We start from the raw sequence: 23,494 nt of genomic DNA on the forward strand, positions 1-23,494 counted from the left end.
TGGGCAGACAAATACGTGTGCTACTTGACTGGAACTATCGGGTGTACTACTTGGGATTCAGTCATGTGGACAACTGCAGCCCAGGATTGGGGATATGAGATCCCAGCAGCAGGAGATTTAAAGAATAGATTAACCATAACTAAAGCAGCCCACTCTCCCTGTACAGAACCAAAGAATTGCAATATATTATTGATTTCCCTGAAGGACCCCAAACTAGAAGATCAGAGGTTATACCTTATAGGAGCTTGGATATCAGGAACTGACCCTTTGGGAAAATTCTTCCTTGAAGTCAAACCAAAGAATGAGACAAACAAGAAGAAAGAATTAACTAATGAGGACCAACTTACAGTAGAGGTATTAGGACCCACAGCGATTTTCACCAATCTCACAGTGGAAGAAACTATAACATTAGAAACAGGATACCAGGATAAGAATGAATGGCTTGAATGGTTAATATATACTGCTAATACCCTTAAAAAAAGAGAACTGCTTGGTCTGTGCAGGGGCCAGACCCCAGCTAGCTACAGTGCCTTTTCCCTTAATAATACAGATCCAGATGGCTTAGGGTGTATGCTAAAGCTGTATCAAAAAACATACAAACCTGACACCAACACTTCCTGTCACACGTTAAGTTTGTTGTTTCCCCAGGTTCAGAGACCTCAGATACCCCCAGCTGTCATGGCATACCCTGGCAACTTTACTTGTTTTGCACTTCCAGGGAATGAGAGTGGCACAGATTTGGGGTCTTTACCGGATGACTACTGCATGGAGAGGATTAACAAAATTGTAAAGGGAGAGGGTGACGACTGGGTTGAGCACGACACCCAGAGGGCGGACGTCTGGTGCTTATGCGGAGATAAGAGGCCCAGAGCGAGAATCCCAGCCAATTCCCGAGGGGATTGTGCCCTGGTACAGCTGGCAATGCCTCTGCGCTGTCAGAGTCCCCTTGGAAGAAAGGTCACCAGAGGAGCAGAAGGGACACCTCTCCTGCAGGGTCTTTTGACCCCCAGATCTACATGGATGAGATTGGGGTTCCACATGGAGTGTCGAGCGAGTTTAAGGCTAGGAATCAAGTGGCAGCTGGATTTGAGTCTCTTCTTTGGTGGGTGACCGTAAACAAGAATGTTGACTGGATTAACTATATATTAACAACGTTTTGTAAACTACACCAGGGATGCAGTTAAGGGATTAGCAGAGCAATTAGCCCCTCTCTGATGGCATGGCAGAATAAGATGGCATTAGATATGATCTTAGCAGAAAGAGAAGGGGCCTGTAAAATGTTTGGCGGTATGTGTTGCACCTTTATTCCTAACAATACAGCTCCTTAAGGAACCGTGACTAGAGCCCTCGAAGGATTGACAGCTTTATCGAATGAATTCACAGAAAACTCGGGTATTAATGATCCATTCACAAATTGGCTTAAAGGTTGGTTTGGGAAATGGACTGGACTTGTCACCTCATGTTTGATCTCTATCGCCGTGGTTTTACCCATCTTAGTCATTTGTGGATGTTGTTGTATTCCCTGTATTCGAGGACTCGCTCAAAGATTAATTGAGACAGCCATGACCAGGACAATGTACCACACAGTTCCCCAAGGAGAAGATATCTATGATGATGAGAGTACTCCTCTGAATGAAGTAAGGTCTGAAAACCCAGTTGTGGAACGGACCTGCACTGAAATAATAAATTGAGGAGGGAATAAGAAATATGCAAAGAATTACAGGTGATATCGATATTTGCCTTGTTCCTTATATGTACTTTGTGTAGCTAAAAAGGGCGCTGGCTTAATGTTTATGCAACTTTCTTAAGTCCTGACCAAGGCCTGGGGCAATACTTAAGAAACTAGCAGATGTTACATAATAGGAAACCTTGTAAATACACTCTGGATTTGGCAATAAAGCGGACAATGCACCATGAGTCACCAGTGTGTCTTAGCCAATGGCAGGTTGCCAAATATTACTATAAAGTAGTTGCTTACAGGTTTATATGTGTGATTTTGCTGTGGACCTTCTGCTGGAAGGGTCCCTCATCCGTTTGTACTGTACATCTGTAATAAATCTGTCTTCTAATCAACATGACCGGAGTTGACTGATCAGTAAGAGAATGGCATTTTACTGATAATGTCCCCAAATAAAAAAACACATGTCCCCCACATATGTCCCACTAAAATCACATGTTCCAATGATTATCTGCACACATATGTACGCGATCACCTGCACACATCTGTACATGATCATTTGCGTACATATGTCCATGATCACACAAACCAATTATTATACACTTAACGGAATTTTTTTTACCAAAAACATGTAGCAGAATACATTTTGGCTTAAAGTGGTTGTAAACCCTTACAAACCACTTTGACCTACAGGTAAGCCTAGATTAAGGCTTACCTGTAGGTCCAAGAAATATCTTCCAAACCTATACGGTTTAGGAGATATTTGCCCAAAGACGGGCGCGCGCAGGCGCACTGAGCGGGGCATGGTCGATGGAAGATGGACGCTCGGAACTACAGGGGACAGCGGTGACTTTGCTGGCTCCTGTGTCAGGTAAGTGACACATAATGGACTACTATGCGATGCATAGTAGTCCATTATGCTTTGCCTTTGCAGGGAATGAAAGAGGAAGTAAACTCATCAGGGTTTACTTCCTCTTTAAATTTATGACAAAATTTGATTTTATTGGATTTCTTTTAAAATAGAAAAAAGAAAATATATTTTTTTTTCCAAATTTCCCCTTTTTTTGCGCTTATATCGCAAAAAAAAAAAAACGGAGTCGTGAATAAATACCATCAAAATAAAGCTCTATTTCTGCAAACAAAATGATAAAAATTTCATTTCACACTGTGTAGCATGGTCGCGCAATTGTCGTTGAAAGTGCGAGAGCGATGAAAGTTGAAAATTGGGCTGGGAAGGAAGGGGGCGAAAGTGCCCTGTATTGTAGTGGTTAAGGACTGACAGATGCCTATAGCTGCAATTGCAGGCTGAGCAACAGTACCTGCTCAGAAAAAAAGGATTTTAACAGACCTTCCAACTTCTTATCTGTTGGATCTTTAAGCATAAGCGCATTGTCCACTGGGTAAGTAAAAAAAAAAAATAATTCACATTGGAAATCGCAGGGTCAACTGCTGGAACTTTCCATCTTTTAGTGAATCTTACTTCCATAGGATAGAGCTTTGCAGGTCTCTTTGGAGGGGACTGTGTTACATCGCGGCGGCCGAACACACAGCCAGCCCGTACTGTGTGATCCATAGGAGGAGATGCCGCCTGTGCAGCCCGCTCTGTGTGCCTGGATAGGAGGATCGCCGTGGGGCTGCATATAGAGGAAATTATCTTTCTATATTCCTCCATGCAGCCGCTGAATGCTTGCAGATGTGAGAGGAAGAGAATCAAGCATTCAGCGGCTGCAAGGAGGAATATAGAAAGAGAATTTCCTCTATATTCAGCTCCCCTCGATCCTCCTATCCAACTTATTTTACTGCCCCCCCCAGTTCACCTTGTGCTCCCTGCCCCCCCAGTGCTCTGCTCCCCCACCACACTCACCTGCCCCTCCCTGCTCTCCACTCCCCTCAGTGCTCTTACCCCCCAGTGCCCCCCCCCAGTGCTCTTCCCCCCTCTCACCCCAGTGCTCTCCCCCAGTGCTTTTACCCCCCAGTGCTCTCCCCAGTGCTCTCCTCCCCCCAGTGCTCTTCCCCCAGTGCTCTCCTCCCCCCAGTGCTCTTCCCCCAGTGCTCTCCCCCCCTCTCCCCCCAATGCAGCACTCTCCACTCCCTACCCCTTTACTCTCAACTCCCTGCATTTTGCCCCCACCCATGTGCTCTCCAACCCTGCCAGTGCTCTCCATCACCCATAGTGCTCTCCAGTCCCCCATTCTTTCCACCCCGTTCTGTTCTTTCTTGCCCGCACTGGGGCTCTCAAGCTCCCCCCATTGCTCTCCACTCCCCCCGCTCTTTGTACCCCCCAGTACTCTCCAGCCCCCATGCTCTTCAACCCTGTTTTTCTGCCCCCCCCCAGTGCTCTTTGCCACCCCATACTCTTAGCCCCACCCAGTGCTCTCAGCCTACCGTGCTCTCTGTTTTTTTTGCCCCCCCCCAGTGCTCTCAAGTTCCCCCCCAGAGCTCCCCACTCCCCCCTGCTCTTACCCCCACCCATGTGTTCTCCAACCCCCGGGACCAGAGGGGGAGTACTCTCTGCTCCCCCTTCTCTCCAGCTCCCACCCAGTGCTCTCCACTTCCCCAGGACCAGAGGACAGGCTGACTGGGGCCAGAAAAGGAGGACGGCTGAAGGTGCAGGTGGCCAGGGACCACTCCATCTCACAGCAAACAGATCCTCTGGAAGGAGCACCACCCCCATCCAAAACAAGAACAGACCCTGCCAGCTGCTGGCCATCTTGGATATCCTGCTGGCATGCAAGGTACCGTACGAGCATCAAAAACACACCTTCCCACAGACAGGGACTGCAGACTGGGACATGGGGCACAGGAAGGGCTGCATTCATGGGCATAGTGAGGCTGCATTCATGGGCACAGTGAGACTGCATTCATGGCACAGTAAAGCTGCATTTGATGGGCACAGTGAGGCTGCATTAGTGGGCACAATGAGGCTGCAATGGTGGGCACAGTGAAGCCGCATTTGTGGGCACAGTGAGACTACATTCACGGCCAGAGTAAAGCTGCATTGATGGGCACTGGCGAGGCTGCATTGAGCTCTTACATCAAGTCTGCAGTCTCTGACCATCTCCTGTATCATGTCTGCAGTCTCTGAGGGATTCTGGAGAGGAGTCAAGAGTGGGAGTGCCGCCAGGATGGGGGTCATGGGAGACGTGTGGACTGTGGGCAGGAGACTATAGGATAAAACCAGAGCCAGCAAGCTGGAGCCGACTGACTGAGCCCTGCACAGTGCACCTGAGAGGAGGTCAGTGACAGCACCGCCAGGCCAGTCTGAGGGGGGGGGGGGGTGGAATTTGCATATATATATCAAATGTGCTTTAAAATGTATGGTTTTTGCTTTCATGAACAAGGAAATAATGACGTTATGCTGTTGGGCTGGTATAATAATGCTGTGGGGCTGGTATGAAATTTTTTCCAGGGCTGGTTTTTATTCCCAGTCCGGCCCTGGGGGAGGGGGGATCTAGGACGCTTCCTATACACTGAATGGAGGATGCAATTAAAGTCACTAATCTTCCTTCTAAGCCTTGCAAGGCAGAGGAAAATGCATCTTCAGTCACCTCTACAGGGGCTGAAGTGTGTGAAGCAGTTGCACCACCGCTAGCTTCCAATAACTCACCCTGGCTTGCCATGTCTAATCTCTCCGAAGAGGAAGACAGTATGGAGGCATAACTGGGATTCCCAGCGCATGGGGGTATGACACCTTAGGTACCTTTACGGTAGGTCTGGAAGACATAGTGCAAAGCACAAGCATAGGTACACACAAAATAACAGTTCTTTTGCTACTAAGTAACAATCTGTCTAGAAATGCCTGTTTACACCCTTACGTGTCCAGCGCTCTGGTGTCTCTTAGTGTGACAGACTGCCTCTCTTCAGTTAAAAAGTCTTTCTGAAATGAGAGTGTCTGTGATATAAAGCCTCAGGTGGAACCTGATTGGCATCCTCAACGCTTCCCCTCAGTTATGCCGTGAGTGCTGTGTGTGTGGACGTTGCATCCATACACAGCGCCACTTGACCTTGCGGACATGCCCCTCTGCGTTCTCAGGCCCTGCTAGGGACCCGGATGGCCAACACAAAGTAAGGTGAAGGTACTATACACCTCTACGGGGGGGAGGAGGGGGGTTCTGTCAGCAGATTTATAGTTTTTTTGTTTGTTTTGTTTTTAAACCACAGAAGCATAGGGCGTTCCCCAATGTTACTAGGTGGAAGTGCTGGGTTGTAATTAAACCATGCAGCTAAAGCAGCTGCGTCAACCAGCCACCGCCCATATGGAAGTTTATACACATCTCTGTATTAGTAACTGCTGTATTTTTTACCAAATCCCACAATATCTGTAGGAAGAACCCCCCTCTGCCACTGGGACCACACATGTTCTGAGACAGAGCTGCACCAAGGTAGGTAGTGCAAGTTACTCCTTATAGAGGAGACATTTATAAGGTATATTGAAGGAAAAAGCAAAGCTTCTTCCCTTACCTTGTCCTCGCTGCAGGATATTGCTGATTTAGCAGACAGATCCAACTTTCACCCATCACGGCGGGCTGCGTTTAAACATGCTCAATATGGGGCCCTTTTAAAAGGGGTTCCGCTCCTTTGGGCCTTATATAGCACCCCTCAGGACAGCTTTAGGAAATGTAGCAAGACCAAAAAGTGTCCTGGTTCCTAGGGTCCAGCTCTCAAAGAGAAGCATTACAAGCAAAACCTTGTTCTTGCATCGAGGTCCAGGTACCATCCTATGGCCTCAGTGGCAAGGATGGATCTGATTGTGGAGGTTTCTTTAAATCCAGCATGGATCCCTCCTCAAGCTCCTTTAGAGCACATCTTCACTCGTGACCAACACCTTTAGACACTGGCGAAAAAAACTGAGTGCTCCTGGAAGGAGGAGGAGTTATATAGGAGAGTGAACTTCCTGTATTGGTTATACCAGTGTCAACACCTGAAGGTAGACCTATAACCCACCAAGTAATTACTTGAGACTCTGTGTCCTATGATGTACGACAAAAAAACAAAAAAAAACAAAGGCTGCATCAAATGTTAATTTCAAGAAAACATTACATTGCCAAGATTTGCTCAGTCCTTGCTGTAAAAGTCATCCTCTACTAATAGTAATAAACTAAAGGTGATGACTTTAGCTCTTGGGTGATATTACCTAGTATTACCTTTGCTTTGTTGAAATGAATAACTCTTTGTTGACATCACCACTGTGTACACATGACCAGTCCTTTTAAACAAATTTCAGAAATACCTGAAAACATGCTATTCTGCGTAAGGATAGGTTCACATTGATGTGGCTCTGCGAGCCTCGTTTTGTGCAGGCACAGCAGCCCATTCATTAGAAAGGGCTGCCGTGCCTCCTGAAACACAGAGAAAAGGTCCCTGCACCATATCTGGAATTGTAGCTCACACGAGAGCAGAAAGCATAGTGTGGTTCCCAGTGCGGGAGCAATTTTCAGTGCATGCAGCATTCTATTAGGATTAATGGCACCCGCACCCATCTCCTGCGTTTTTTTGTGCGGGTGGTTGCAGCTGTGGGAACAAGGGCGGATCCGCAGCAGGAATGTGAACCTAGCACAGATGTGAACCTAGCCTAACACCATAAATGTCTGCATAATAGATATAGCTAAATATAACCTCTATATAATGCCATTCAAGGATATTTAGATATGACATAAGCCAGCTAACATTAAATAGGATATACAGGTTTCTACAAAACATTCCAAGCATAACTTTATGGGTAATGATTATCAAAAAGAGAGGTCCACGCCACATAAATGAACATGTCCTACTATAAAAAAAAAAAAAAAAAAAGGGGTCCATAGCCACCAAACGCTAATTTAAGGGCTCATTCATCGTTTGGTGGTCAGCGAAAGGAATGCCCCGCTACAGTACTTAAAAGAGAAGGTCCAGGCCCCCCACGAAAAATTAAAAGTCAGCAGCTACCAATACTGTAGCTGCTGACTTTTAATATATGGACACTTACATGTCCAGGGAGCCCGCGATGTCTGCAACCCAGCTGCTCATTCCTGGTAACAGCCGGCTCCCTACTGCACATGTGCAAAGCGTGCTGAGCTTTCTAATTGGCCTGGCGGTGTAGGAAGTAGGGCAAGAACTTTGGGAAGACTGCGCCGACTCTGGAAGTGGCGAATGGTACCTGTCAAAAACAGGTACCCATTTCCCCCTCCCCCTGAAAGGTGCCAAATGTGGCACCGGAGAGGGATGGGAGGAGACGGATAAGCGGTAGTTCCACTTTTAAAGAAGTATGGCTTTTTTTTACGAATCATACATACCTAGATGATACGATGCTGCATCTGTCCCACGCCGGCTCTGACACAGAGAACCAAGCAAACACTACCGATCACTCAGTTCTCACAGCTCCTTGAACAGACAGCTGGCGACTACCACAGCTTTCTGTTCTAGTCTCTCTAATCAAATACCTGAGAAAAATATGTCAGTTCTGGAGAATTTAGAACTTTCCACACAAAAGGACTTATTCCCTCCTGTAACACTGAAACAAATAGAAAATCTGCTTAAAAAAAAAAATCACTAAAATCCACTGCAGATACCATCACCACAAACCTTACTAAAGAAATTAGAGAGCTTGGTCAGCGTACATCAGCACTGGAAATTAGAGCAGACGATCTGGAAAATTATATATCTAACATTGCCTCAGAAATGTATTTTCTTAAAGAGGAAAATGACATATTACAATCCAAATTGGAGGATTTTGAAAATCGTGCAAGACGCTCCAATATACGTATTAGAGGAATAACCGAATCTGTGACCGATTTAAATGGTGCTATTGCTGCACTTTTTCAAGAATTACAACCAGCTATCCCACTAGAGTGTCTTGAAATGGCCCTAGCACCAAAGAAAACAGATGGTCCTCCCCGTGACATTATCGCAAAATTGCATTTCTACCGCACTAAGGAACTACTGCTAAATACAGCTAGAAATAAAGATCACCTAATTTTCCAGGGTCATAAATATCAATTATTCACAGACCTCTCACAAATCACAATCAACAAAAGAAGAACCCTAAAACCACTACTGCAAATATTACAGCGAAATGACATAATCTACCAATGGGGCTTTCCTTTCTCAGCGCGTTTTACTTTCCAAAGTCGCAAATATATGTGCAGAACAGCTAAGGACCTGCAAACTACTTTACAGAAACTAGGGATGATAAACACATCAAGAGATGCTGCGGACACTCGCCAAAAATCATCCTCATATGCTGATAATCCCTCCTCTGCTTCCAGAAGAGAAGAAGACTACAATCCACAGAAAAGAAGTCGCATACAATCTCCACCTCCGGATCCAGATCTGGCTGACACTATGGACTGATAAACACCTGTACTGAGGCTACTATCTTGCCTTTTCAACAGAATCCCCACTGTCTGCGAGTCAAAAATAGCGAGTGCGGCCGAAAAATAGCGAGTGCCGCCGAAAAATACCGAGCCGATTACTCGGCTCCGCTCGTAGTCCCGCCTCCCTGCTGTTCCTCTAGCGAGCGCTGCCGAAAAAGACCGAGCCGACTGTACTGTGTACTCGGCTCGGCTTGCAGTCCCGCCCATACTGGGCGGTACTGCGAGCGGAGCCCAGCCGAATACACAGTACAGACGGCTCAGTCTTTTTCTGCAGCACTCGCTAGAGAAACAGCAGGGAGGCGGGACTACGAGCGTAGCCGAGCAAGTTGGCTCGGTCTTTTTCGGCGGCGCTCGCTCGGTCTGTCTCGGCGGCGGGAAATTTAAACATGGCCAAGCTGCAAATGACAATGCAAAGCTGCAAACAGCGTGGGGCAAGCTGCAAATGACACTGATCATTCTGCAATGATGGACAAGGCTGCAGATGCACACTGATAAGGCTGCATTGATGGGCATTTAAATGTAAGTTTTTTTTTCCTTAAAATGCCCTCCCTAAACTTGGGGTGCGTGTTATACGCCGGTGAGTGTTATACCCCGATAAATACGGTAAGTAATGTTCCTAATAATTTAGGCACCTTATTATAACTGTTTTTTTTCTCTCTCTTCCCTTCTTTGTCTCTGAGGTTGCCTTAATCTTACATTTTTAGCTTTAAAAATGAAATTATATGATTGGCTCTGGGTGTTCTGCAGGGAAGTTCCTTGCACCCTCTCTTGCTACCCTCAGCAGCTCGGGTGTACACCGGGCAGTTGACAGTGGCTCATGTACCCTTGGAGGGAGAGTTTTTCTCCTCCCAACGGACACAATAAGAACATAGTATGTTAAGATATATTTCAATATTGTATATTAATTGTATTTTCTTTTTCAGTCATTATCTCCTTTCCCCTCCCTCCCTCCACCCCTATACTCTGGAGACAAATAATTTCTTATATGACACACGTTCTAACATAAACACCAACATATACCGTATATACTCGAGTATAGGCCGACCCGAATATAAGCCGAGGCCCCCAATTTACCCCCAAAAAACTGGAAAAAATTATTGACTCGTGTATAAGCCGAGGGTGAGACATGCCTGTCCATCCCTGTGTGTCCGTCCATCCCTGTGTGTGTGTCCATGCATCCGTGTGTGTGTGTGTGTGTGTGTCCATGCATCCGTGTGTGTGTGTGTGTGTGTGTGTGTGTGTGTGTGTGTGTGTGTGTGTGTGTCCGTGCAGCCTACCTGTGTCCAGCCTGCCTGTGTCCCGTCCAGCCTGCGTCCCGTCCAGCCTGCGTCCCGTCCAGCCTGCGTCCCGTCCAGCCTGCGTCCCGTCCAGCCTGCGTCCCGTCCCGGCCCGGCCCGTCCCGGCCCGAGCCGAGCCTCCGTCCTTCAGCTCTTCGTCGGCGGCCATTCTAGGATTCAAAAGCCGCGCCTCCGTCGGTGATAGGCGGAACACTCAATTTCCCACTGACTGCTGGGAAATTGAGTGTTCCGCCTATCGGATGTCCGTGATAGGCGGAACACTCAATTTCCCAGCAGCCTGTGTTCCGCCTATCACGGACATCGTCTCATCCTCGTCCGTAGTACGAGGATGAGACGATGTCCGTGATAGGCGGAACACAGGCTGCTGGGAAATTCAGTGTTCCGCCTATCACAGGCGAAGGCGGAGGCGGAGGCGCGGCGTTTGAATGTTAGAATGGCCGCTGTCTGTCTGCTCGATACGCTGATCGAGCAGGCAGACAGCGATGACTCGAGTATAAGCCGAGGGGGGCACTTTCAGCCTCAAAAAAGAGGCTGAAAATCTCGGCTTATACTCGAGTATATACGGTATTTACTTTTCCCAACTCCGTGGCCCCATTAAATATATCATTAAATACTCAGGGACTAAACGTTCCACACAAACGCACTAAAGCCTTGCGCACATTTTCATCCAAAAAAGCACATATAGTTTGCCTCCAAGAGACTCATTTTGCGTCACAATCCACTCCCAAATTTTTCAGTAAAGACTACCCCCAAGTATACACAGCTTCGGCCTCCTCTAAAAAACAAGGCGTGCTTATAGCTTTCCATCGCAATACACCATTTTCACTAATGAAGGAAATCAAGGATCCAGAAGAACTGCACTGTATTACAAAACGTTTGTAGACCCCCTATCTCCAGTCTTGACAAACACTTAATTCCCTTTTGGAGGGTCATTCTTTTAGAAGAGAAACCGTGACTACAATTATCTGTATGCTCTAGGGATGCACCGAATGGGTTTTTTGGTGCCGAAACCGATACCGAAAATGAAAAATACACTAGGCCGAAAACCGAAACCGATACCGAAAATGACTGTTTTTAAAAAATATTTTTATACAGGAGGTGGTCAGAGACTGGCGACATGGTACAGGAGGTGGTCAGAGACTGGCGGCATGGTACAGGAGGTGGTCAGAGACTGGCGGCATGGTACAGGAGGTGGTCAGAGACTGGCGGCATGGTACAGGAGGTGGTCAGAGACTGGCGGCATGGTACAGGAGATGGTCAGAGACTGGCGGCATGGTTCAGGAGGTGGTCAGAGACTGGCGGCATGGTTCAGGAGGTGGTCAGAGACTGGCGGCATGGTTCAGGAGGTGGTCAGAGACTGCACGCATGGTTCATGAGGTGGTCAGAGACTGCACGCATGGTTCAGGAGGTGGTCAGAGACTGGCGGCATGGTACAGGAGGTGGTCAGAGACTGGCGGCATGGTACAGGAGGTGGTCAGAGACTGGCGACATGGTACAGGAGGTGGTCAGAGACTGGCGGCATGGTACAGGAGGTGGTCATCAATGCCGATATGGTTTGGGAAAATCAATATCATAAAAATTTCTGTTCTTCCGAAATTTTTATATTTATTCAGAACTCTCTCGATTCATATTCCTGCATATTTTCTTAGGCTGATTCAACAAAAAGTAACGAAGTTTACTTGGGGGGGGGGGGGGGGGGGGGGTAATAAAACCCAGACTTCACAAAAAACCACTTGTTCTCCCCAAAGCTTTGGTTGCTTTGGGATTTCCAGACTTTAACATATATTATAAGGCAGCTCAATTATCTCAATTAACAAAATATCACTCTTCTACAGAGATTCCTTTATGGGTCCTCATTGAAGCTGTAGACTGTGATCCTCTTCCTATAAATAATATATTATGGTTACAACCTACGGATCGTAAGTCTATAAATAACCCCATTTCTAAGCGCTCTCTATCTATATGGGATAGGTATAGAAATTCACATGGTCTGCAATCTCCACAAAATCCGCTATTATCTTTTCACAAGAATCCGACTTTTTACCCAGCCTGGAAATATCCCAAAACCTTTAAAGCTTGGTCTAAGGCTGGTATCACTTGTCTATATAATTTAACTTCAACTACATCAATAAAATCTTTTACAGATCTATGTGAATTATATAAGCTTCCACAATCAGAAATATTCAGATATCTCTAAATCAAAATTTTTTATACTCCTCTTCTCAATTTAAATGTAAACTTACATAATATTTCTCAATTTGAAAGATTTTGTCTCAAGGAACCACATGCTAAAGGTCGTATTACATCATTGTATACACAATTGATATCTAATTCTAATACTCTTATACCAAAATATGTGGCCAAGTGGGAAAAAGATTTGGATTGTACGATAGATTCTAGGTCTTGGTCCAACATATGGTCTTTCACAAAATCTTCCTCTATAAATATATTGGCGTCTGAATCATCATATAAAGTACTCACACGCTGGTATTTGGTTCCTGCGAGAATCGACAAATTCTCAACAGACAACACTGGCCTCTGCTTTCGTGGCTGTCCAGAAAAAGGTACCTATATACATACCTGGTGGCATTGCCCAATTGTACAATCATTTTGGAAAAAGATCTTTCTGATAATTACAACATTTTTTGATTGTCCAATTTTTCCAGACCCAATCATAGCTCTCCTTAGTTTAAAACCAGCCTTTCTGAATCAGAAACAATTCAAATTAGTTCTTACACCCCTGATAGCCGCAAAGCAGACGTGGTGAATATTGCAGAAACCAAAACGTAGAATGAATCAATCTTTCCTCCATGCTAAAATGGACGCTATAGATAAAAACCAGATGACAAAGTTTGATATCATATGGAAACCCTGGATTAAATATTATACGTCAGATAATATTGATAACCGAGTTTTATTGTTATGGTGATTAAGATTTTTTATAGAATTACAACATTAGCTGATATATAAAACCTCCTCCGGAGAATTATTCCCTCCCCTTCCCCTCCTTTATATACCTTTTATGTTCCTCCCTTACTATATAATACTTACTATAAACATACTTTAGAAGTTATGGTCAAAACTTTAAAATCATATATTTTCTCTTAGACATATTTATATTTTCTTGGGATTAAAATGTTTAAAACTCAGCTATAAGAAAGTTTTCAAATTCTAAAATATATAAGGCCATTTATTGTCATTCCCACGAGAATATCTTGAAATTCTTTTTTGCTTTGTATCATCCGTACTTCAGTATGTCTTTATTTCTGGTATCAAATAATTTGTCTTATATTCTGTACATGTAATTTATTTTAACATAAAATAAAAACTTTTGAATGGGGAATACTGTAACTCTACCTATGGGTAAAGCAGATATGCGTGCAAAGTGCAAGCAATGCAACAAAGATGCCAGGCCTGGTGGCCCCAATGAAACAACATCATGAGAAGAAGTGATGAGATGAAAGGATCATGTTTGAAGTTTTGTTTTTTTGTGAACCCAGCAGATATATTCAGTTATTTTTTGTTTGTTTTTTCAAAGATATTTTGTTTATGCGCTTCAGTTGCTAAACATTGAGGTTTAAAAAAATACAAGAATATGTAATATAATGTTATCGTTTTCATTAAATAAAAGAATTTAAAGAGGAGCTGCACAAAAAAAAAAAATATTAAAAGCCAGCAGCTACTAATATTGCAGCTGCTGACTTTTAATATCACACTTACCTGTCCCAGGTTCCAGCGATGTCGGCGGCAGATGACGAGCGATCGCTCGTCTCGCTGCAGCCACCGCCGCCATCCTCTGTCAGGGAATCGGGAAGTGAAGCAAGAGGGCTTCACTGCCCGGTTCCCTACTGCGCATGCGCGAGTCGCGCTGTGCTGGTTCCCCGCTGTGTCTCTGGGAACTGTGTGTTTCCCAGAACACAACGGGGGGCGGAGCCATGCGGCGGTGGGCGGAGCCATGCGGCGGTCTGGCCGGAAGTGGGTGCAGTTACCTGGATTATCCAGGTAACTGCACCCCCCTCCCCCCCGAAAGGTGCCGATTGTGGCACCGGAGGGGGGGAGGGATAATACTAGCGGAACTTCCCCTTTAGGGTGAAGAACCACTTTAAGTAGTTCAACTATGTCTGGTTAACCCAAAATCAGTTCTGATATCGCTGATTTACTAACCTGACAGCTTATTATTCTAAATAGTAAACATTCATCTGTTTGCAAATATTAAAGATTCTAACTACCAGCAAGAATAAGTCCTTACATTTAAAGAGCACGTCACTTTAGATCCATCACGGCACGCCCGTTAGCGGGCACCCACTCACCTGCTGCCGGATCAGGTCCCTCACCTTATTGTGTCACTGCCGCATCACCAGCCGTCCCATTAAAGTGAATGGGACCGTCGGTGAGTCAACAGCGGGTCAGAGAAGGAGCGGCTGTGGGACAGATGCTCTTTAAAAATTATGATTAAAAATCAAGCTTTTTTTTTTACAAATCCACCCTGCTACTTCTCCTTTAATGCTCAAGGCACCCCTGGTAATGTAAAGCTGGCCTAGATTAATTCTGTAAATACCGTGTGATATACAAAATCACAACACCCACCATTTTATTCTCTAGGGCCTCTGCTTCGAAAATATATTGTTTGGGGGGTTCTAAGTAATTTTCTAGAAAAAAAAATCTAGATGTTTACATGTAGGAGAGAAATGTCATAATAGGCCTGGCATTGAAGTGCTTTAAACGAAGTGCACAACTGCCTTTAGAAGAAGCTTCCTCAAATCCTCTACAACCATCCATCGCTTTGTCCCGAGTTAGTTATTGTAAGGATGGATCAGCCCCCTCTAATGTCATGGGAGGTAGTGTGGTTCTGTTCTTTTGGGCCACATATGCGCAGCGTATATGCTTTCCTGTTGCAGCTGCTGAGCCCATCATAGGAGACATATATTAATAGGATACAAAAAATACCAGGTAGGAGTAATGGGACTATTTCTTTTATAATTGATTGTGTTATATGGATTTGTACCAAGTGCACCTATAAAGTCCCATACGTCCTACCCAGTATTTTCAGTTTCCATATTTAGGTGATGTTGTTGCCATACGTTGAATACTAGTTAATCCTGGACTTGACCACATACTTCACCATATATCATATATTAATAGGAGTCAAAAATAATTGATCGGTTTTTAATTACTACATTATCTGGACCCTTTGGAAGGAGTCATTTCAAATATCCTGGAGCTTGAAGTGGCATGCATGGTGTTGAAACACCTTGAAACAACTTGCCACTATCATACGCAGCAAGCTGTTGGATTTCCAAATGGACAACTGCTTAGCCATCGCCTATCTGCAGAAACAAGGCAAGAACCACAGTCCCCTCCTATAGAAAGTTTGCCTGATCTTATCTGAGGAAGAAGAAAATCTAGTCACATACAGTACATTTCGGGGTGTAAGTATGTGCAGGTGGGTGGATCTGTTCAGGAGCTTTCTGTGAAAAAATGAATGGGAGCTGAATCATCAATTTTAAGGCAGTCCCGGGTTACAAACAAGATTCTGTAGTTTTGTTCTTCAGTTAGATTTGTATGTAAGTTGGAACAGGTACATTTTTTAACCACTTGCCCCTCGCCATATAACAAAATTACAACAGCAAAGTGGTTGCGATATCCTGACCAGACGTCATATGACGTCTTTCGAGATATCAAGCATCTGCGTGCCCCTGGGGGAGTGCATCACGGCGATCACTGCTGCAGTGTGTCAGTGTGACATACCGCAACTCTGATCTAGGTAAAGAGTCTCTGATCCAATCACGGCTGATCACGATGTAAACAGGAAGAGCCGTTGATTGGCTTTGCCTCACTCGTGTCCAATAGACGCGAGTAGAGGAGAGCCGATCAGCTGCTCTCCTGACAAAGTTTGCCTGGGCAGGAAGGTGCGAAAGTGCCCTGTATTGAAATGATCAAGTGTAAATCCAGCCAAAACTTTTTTTTAAAGTTGTTTGCATAGCATAGGGAAGGGTTAACACCCCTGTAACGTTTGTTTTGCTGTCTGTGCCCCTGTTCATAAGATTTCACCTCACTTTCTGTCCCTGTGACAACTGGATTCTAAAAAAACAAAAAAAATTGGATTTTTTGTACTCACTGTAAAAATCCTTTTCTCTGTAATTCACCGACCGACACAGCTCCTCTCTGTAACAAATGGATTGTTAGCTTTATCACTAGGCGAATACAAGGCATAGTTGTAACACAACACTTAGAACTCTTAGTTCCCTTGGGCTACAACCCTCCACCCTGCCATGCAGCCATCAGTACATCAACAAGCAGTATGACGTAAAGAGAAAAAGGAGGGAGCGTGGCTTAGCGGCGAATGTAGACGGTCGCACCGGCTCTCCTCTCCGCCGAGAAAACATCCTGCTATTCACTTATCCTGCTCCGGAGCAGACAGCGCCCGAGCCACACGTACCCAGGGGTGTTAGTGAACCGGCATTCCGCTGTCGTAACTGACCGAAAGCATGTCAAGATGGAACCGGGGCCCGCATGATGATGCTAGTAAAGATGGCACCATGTCACAGCGCTCATCCAGGGACCTATACAAGGAGGCAGCACAGAAGCTTCTCTATGGAGGAAAGGCTCCCAAAGGACAACGTCCCACAGCTTCAGCCCTGGAGGATGACGGTGGGGGGCCATCTGAGGCGGATGATGCGGTGCCGCTGGAGGATGGCGATGGATCGCCCCAGACTGGAACACAGCGAGTACACCCAAAGGACCTGTTTTCAGGGCCCCCATCCGCCTCCCTGCCATCAGATTACACAGAGCCCACCCTACGTGACATCTTTTCTGCGATTACAACATGTAACATGTCAGTCTCCACCTTGACAAGTGAAGTGGGTCAAGTCAGAAATATAATTTGTGCGACAGGACATGTAAAAACTGCGAGAACGCACACCAGCTATTGAGGGCAGAATAAGTGCAGTTGAGGATGTCATATCCCCCATGCAAAGGGACTTACAATATAACTGTCACCTGACAGATCAGCATGCGGCCAGACTGGACGACTTAGAAAATCTCATGAGACGCAATAATGTGCGAGCACTGTAAATAGCGGAAAGTGCAGAGAGTAAAGATCCAGTGGCGTCCATTGAAAAATGGCTAATTTCTACCTTTGGGAAAGAAACCTTCTCCCCTCTATTTGCAGTCGAAAGGGCGCACAGGGTCCCATCCCGCCCGCTCCCACTGGGAAACCATCCACGTGCATTCCTGTTTAAGCTACTAAACTACAAGGACAGAGACGCCATCCTCGCTAAGGCCAGGTCCATGGGCAAAGAATTGGCTCTGGAAAACTCCAAGATTTCCCTGTACCCAGACTTCTCGGCTGAGTTGCAGAAGCAGCGCGCACAGTTCATGGATGTCAAGAAGAGGATGAGGGATCTCAACCTGAAATACGCCATGTTGTATCCTGCCCGACTTCGGGTGGTTGCACTAGGAGAAGTTAATTATTTTGACCGCCCTGCGAATGCAGCACAATGGTTGGACCGGGAAGGCCGAGCACTTAAAGCAGCCATGGACCGGAACAACGCCCCGGCCTGAAAGATGACCACATATCACTTAGGACGCCATCCTGGTTTGCTGTCATGTTGCACTGTTGTCGTGAGGCTTTGACCATTTGTTCCACCCTTTCCACATTATTGACCGTTGTCATTCCTAGACATCTACTTTTTGCCAAGGCGGATAAAGGAGAACATCGTAACTTCTTTTTTTCTACACAGTGGGAGACCCCACACACGCTGTAGGCGTGAAACCCCATTTGCAATCTACCCGCGGGTATTTTGGGAGTTTCCACAGCCCCCCCCCCTTAGCGGATGCAAGGGAACAGTTTACCGTTCAGTCTTTTTGGCTGAGAGCCCGGTTGGCTCTTACAGTTGCATTCTGCATTACAACCCTGTGCAGACTTCAGCCCTTTTGTAATAGCATATTGTTGAGTTTTCGCTTTACCCCACAAGTAATTAGGTATAGCTCTCTGTTGCATAAGGTCCTCGAGCAGACCATCACCGCTGTCACTGGTAAAGTCAGCCTACAGCATTACCTTTGCTTTTTTACGCATATTAAGTGGAGAGATCAATATATATATATATATATATATATATATATATATATATATATATATATATATATATTTTAGATGTCACTGATGGTAAAGTACAGTTATGGCGGCTAATTTAAAGGTATTATCACGGAATGTTAGAGGTCTGGGGGCACCGGTAAAGCTAGTAGCAGTCCTTCGGCATCTTAAATCAATGAGAGCAGGCATTGTATGCCTGCAGGAGACACATTTTTCCCCAGATCACCCCCCTAGTTTGTCCCCAAGAAAATATGAGACGCAATTTCACTCCACTTTTTCCGCTTACTCTAGGGGAGTAAGCATCCTAGTGGATTGAAATGTACAATTTCAGTGTTCCAGAAAGGTGATGGATGCAGGAGGGAGGTATATATTTTAGCTATGTCGAATTTATGGCATTACTTGTGTATTAGCGGGTATATATATACCACCACCATATACGTCCGAGGTCCTCAGGTGTCTGGCGGGGTTCATGGCTCAATATCCAGAGGCCCCACTGCTAGCAGTGGGAGACTACAACTACCTGAATTACTTTCTAGACAAATTGCCAACCCCAGCATCCGCCAAAACAACTGGTGCGGGACACACCCCCTTCGCCAGGGTACTGAAGGAGCTCGGACTGCTAGATATATGGCGAGACAACCAGGAACAAAAAAATACTCCTGCTATTCAGCCTCTCACGGAGCACTGTCTAGGATTGACCTGGGGTTGGGTAACAGGGCCATGTTGCACCGGATTGTGGATTCGGGATATGCTGACAGACATATTTCTGACCATTCCTCGTTCTGGGTGTCTATCTCTGTGCCTGCCACGATTAAAAAACCTATGTGGAGACTTAACGCCTTCTGGCTTGCTCTGTTTCCAGAGCCGGATCCAATTCGCAAAGCACTCAACCTTTTTATACAAGAGAATGTTAATACTGCTACTCTAGGTATAGTGTGGGAAACGACTAAGGCCTTTATGAGGGGGAAATTTATAAAGTTAATCAATCAAATAAAAAACGGTCACCAAGGCGTGGGAGACCACTGTGCGAGGAATGGTCACGGAGAAAGAGGACAGGTATATTGCTAATCCAACGGAAGATTCCAAAAGAGCATGGCTGAGCGCACAGGCCAATTGGCGTTACAGCTGGCTGAGAACAAACGTTTTTTTCTGCAGCAGTCACATTTTGAGGAGGGGGAGGCAACTCGGCACATGCTAGCAGTAATGGCGCATGCGCAGCAGTCTTCCCCCACCATCTCGGCCATCTGTGACGTCCGGGGCAACCTGAAAACCCAGACACGGGACATTGTGCAGGTCTTTAGGGATTTTTATGGGGACCTGTATACTTCTAAAGTAGGGCCCACCGGCACTGAAATACACAACTTCCTGGAGAGCTGTGAACGCCCAAGATTGATGCAGGATGATACGACCATGCTTGGTGCACCTTTGAAGGAGGAGGAATTAGCAGTGGCCATTTCGCAATCACAAAATAACAAATCACCGGGCATGGATGGTCTTCCCTCAGAGGTTTATAGACGGTACTCAGGCACGCTTTTACCATTACTATTGAGGGTATACAATGAGGCATATGAGGGGGGGTCTCTACCGTGCTCCATGAAGGAGGCAATTATTATTGTGTTTTTGAAACCGGGTAAGGATGCCCACCAACCGGACTCATACAGGCCCATATCGCTATTGACGGCAGATGTTAAAATACTGGCCCGGGTATTAGCCAACAGACTGGCAAGAGTAATTCATAAAATGATACACAAGGACCAATGTGGGTTTATACCCACAAGATCCACGGTGCAAAATATTAGGAGGCTCTTCCTCAACCTGCAACTTCCAGTGAGTAACACTGGCAATAGGGCAATTTTCTCACTGGATGCAGCTAAAGCCTTTGACAGCATCGAATGGCCTTTCCTGTGGAAGGTACTGAAGCAGGTGGGACTAGGAGATAATTTTATTAGATGGGTGAGGCTATTGTATACTGAACCCTCGGCTAGGATCAGAATAAATGGAGACCTCTCTGAGCCATTTCCATTATTTGGGGGGTGTTCTTTGTCACCCCTGCTGTTTGCCCTAGCCCTGGAACCCTTGGCGGCAAGAATTCGGAGGGACACCAACATTGTAGGCTTTCAAAGGGGGCTGGGTACCGACAAAGTGTCAATGTATGCAGATGACACCCTGTTGTATCTGGGGGACACCCAGAGTACACTACGGACAGTCATGACCCTGATCGAGGCTTTTGGGAAGCGGTCTGGCTTCTCAATTAATTGGGGAAAGTCTGTACTGCTCCCACTGGATCCCCTGGACGCTCCACTGCCAGCATGCACGAGAATGATACAAATAGTATCCTCCTTCCGCTACCTGGGCATCCAAGTGACATCTGACACAGTTCAATATATACAGCTAAACCTGGTCCCTCTCCTAGATAACATTAGGGAGAAATGCAAAGTGTGGTGCAAACTACCCTTATCGGTAGTAGGGAGAGCCAACCTTATTAAAATGGCCTGGGCACCGCAACTGCTATATATATTCAACAACTCCCCAGTGTGGATACCACGAAAATGGTTCCACAAAATAGAATCCCAATTTAGAGAACTCATCTGGCGCAAGAAGAATGCCAGAATAAGTTTATCAACGCTGCAACACAAAAAAGAAGGAGGGAGGGCTGGCTGTCCCGCATCCAAGGGCATATTACCTGGCGTCTCAGTTGCAACAACTGGGGGGGCTGGGATTTGCTGAAATCAGAGGACCCTATCCGCAAGCTCTTGGACCTACCAGGTGAGAATGTATCTGCTCTCACCAGGCTAGAAGCAGGTTATGTGAACCTGGATTCTGGGGCACCCACAGTGAAATTACTAAACACATTGTGGGCATACGTCAAAAAGTTGCTGGGGATTCAAGGTTTTCTAGCCCATACTCCCATTTGGCAAAACAGACAATACAAAGAATTATTGAAACTCAAGGGGGTTTAGGAAATGGGAAGAGGCAGGTATAAACTATGTCACCCAGCTCTTAAATGGTCCCACTCTTAAGTCATTCCTAGAACTCCAGGGGGAATTCAGGCTTGCACGTACCAACTTCTATAAATATTTGCAGCTATGACATGCTATGCAGATCCAGGCCAGAACCACCAAAATACAGCAGGTAGACCACCCGCTCATACAAACCATCCTTATGAGAGGGAACAAAAAAGGCATGATATCCCACTGTTACGGTCTGCTGCTACACAAACTGCAGGACTCCTCTAAACTACCCTGCAGAAAGGGGTGGGAAAGCGGCATAGGACCCATTGACGGGGAGACGTGGGTGAAATGCCTCTCCGCTGCACCCCTGGTGTCGGTATCAGCGTTGCAGAGACAATCCCACTTGTACTTATTACATAGATCATATAGAACTCCCCTACAACTTTACAAATGGGGGCTCAGGGATTCACCCCTGTGCCCAAGTGTGAACGTGACAATGGAGATCTCCTTCACATGCTGTGGAAGTGCCCTAAACTTTTCAGGTATTGGAAGAAGATCATCGACAAAGTATCCAAGGTTTTTACTACTTCAATACCACAGGACCCGATTGTGTGTTTACTGGGGGCGTTAGAGGAGGAGACGCTGAGCCCTCCCACTCACACGGCGATGTTGCGCCTACTCTATGTGGCGCGTAAAATGATAGCATAACTGTGGATAACCCCAAGGATACCTTCTAAGAAAAAATGGGTGGAGAGTGTAAACAAATTATTAATAAGAGAAAAACTAACATACCAACACAGAAACGCCCCATGTAAGTTTCAAGCCATGTGGCGACCATGGCTGGAAACTCCTGGTTTGGCCCCATATCAATTAATCAGTGACAGATTGTTGTTGGGGTGATGACTGGTGACTGACTATGTAGTAAAAGATAACATATATGAGGGACTATGCAAACCATACAAAAATAATGCAGGAGACCTTGGGGTAGAGGTACTACAAACAATTCCTCAAGCTATGAGATAGTGTTGGATTGGACTGGCTCGAAGTTCGTCACGGGTTGTTTATTTTCGTTATGTTAATTTTTTCTCTTTATATGCCGTATCTATATGCTGCTTTTTCTTTATTTTTCATGCTATGATACCAACAGTGTTAACCTGAGAAAGTTTTGCACATAACCTTATAATGCACTATCTTAGATGTATATTCGCCATTGGTTGGCTTATTCTGATCTCACAGATTTATGACTGAATACTGATTACTGTGATTGTACTCTGTGCAAGCAAATACAAAATAAAGAATTGTTTCTGACAAAAAAAAAAAAAAAGAGAAAAAGGAGGGGCAGGTGCTGTCTGTCGGTGAATTACAGAGAAAAGGATTTTATGGTGAGTACAAAAAAAATCCTATTTTCTCTTATATTCACATATTCATCGACTGACACAGCTCCTCTCTGTAACAAATGGGATGTCCCCAAGCAGTGCCACACGAGGGGTGGGAAAACAGCACAAAAACTTCATCCACCATGGCAAGTGGGAACTAGTGAAACTTTAGCCACAAAAAAAAAAAAAAAAAAACACACACACAACAGTGCATTGAAAACCACCACAAAAAAACAGGGTATCCTCAACAGGAGTGAACACCCATGACCGCAAATTGCGGAGGTAATGCAACAGTGCATTAACATAACAGTACTGTGTTTTTATCGAAAAACCAGGAAAAATATATATTGCATATTCAATTGCAACTACACGGCCGCCTGCAAAACTTTGTGGCCAAAACAGGCATCAGCCGATGCAACCTGTAGGAAATAATTTTCGCTCCAGACCTCTGCAACTCTAAACTGGTAACCTGTAAAGGCGTAAAGCATCACTTTGCGGCCAAAACAGGCATCAGCCGATGCACTGACGTCTACCTTGTAGAACTTAGTAAATGTGTGGACAGACGACCAGGTCGCCACTTTACACACCTGAGTAGGGCTGCAACTAACGATTATTTTCAGAATTGATTAGTTGGCCGATTATTGTTTTGATTAATCGGTTAATAACCTAAAAAAAAAAAAAAAAAGTCGGTCGAATTGACCTTCATTTTCAACCACAGTGACAGGAAAATTTGGAAATGGAATT

General features: G+C 45.4%; 1 protein-coding gene across 5 annotated transcripts in view; it reads right to left on the reverse strand.

The window, feature by feature from the left end:
• Positions 1–23,494, reverse strand: part of MDC1 (mediator of DNA damage checkpoint 1) — a 165,098-nt gene that overhangs the window by 139,192 nt on the left and 2,412 nt on the right. For 2 of the 5 annotated variants that reach the window (XM_077463119.1, XM_077462784.1), the window contains exon 1: positions 6,140–6,489. The exons of 2 other annotated variants lie outside the window; for them this stretch is intronic. In XM_077463119.1, coding sequence (XP_077319245.1) covers positions 6,140–6,195 — 56 coding nt within the window. In that variant the 5' untranslated portion in view covers positions 6,196–6,489. Of the gene's footprint in view, positions 1–6,139; positions 6,490–16,446; positions 16,494–23,494 lie in introns of those variants that run through there. One more of the 5 variants, XM_077462953.1, reaches the window with a different exon arrangement.

Source organism: Lithobates pipiens, unplaced genomic scaffold (assembly GCF_037356315.1).
Source record: "Lithobates pipiens isolate NorthernLeopardFrog02 unplaced genomic scaffold, aLitPip1_a1.2 Scaffold_1, whole genome shotgun sequence".
Classification (NCBI taxonomy): domain Eukaryota; kingdom Metazoa; phylum Chordata; class Amphibia; order Anura; family Ranidae; genus Lithobates; species Lithobates pipiens.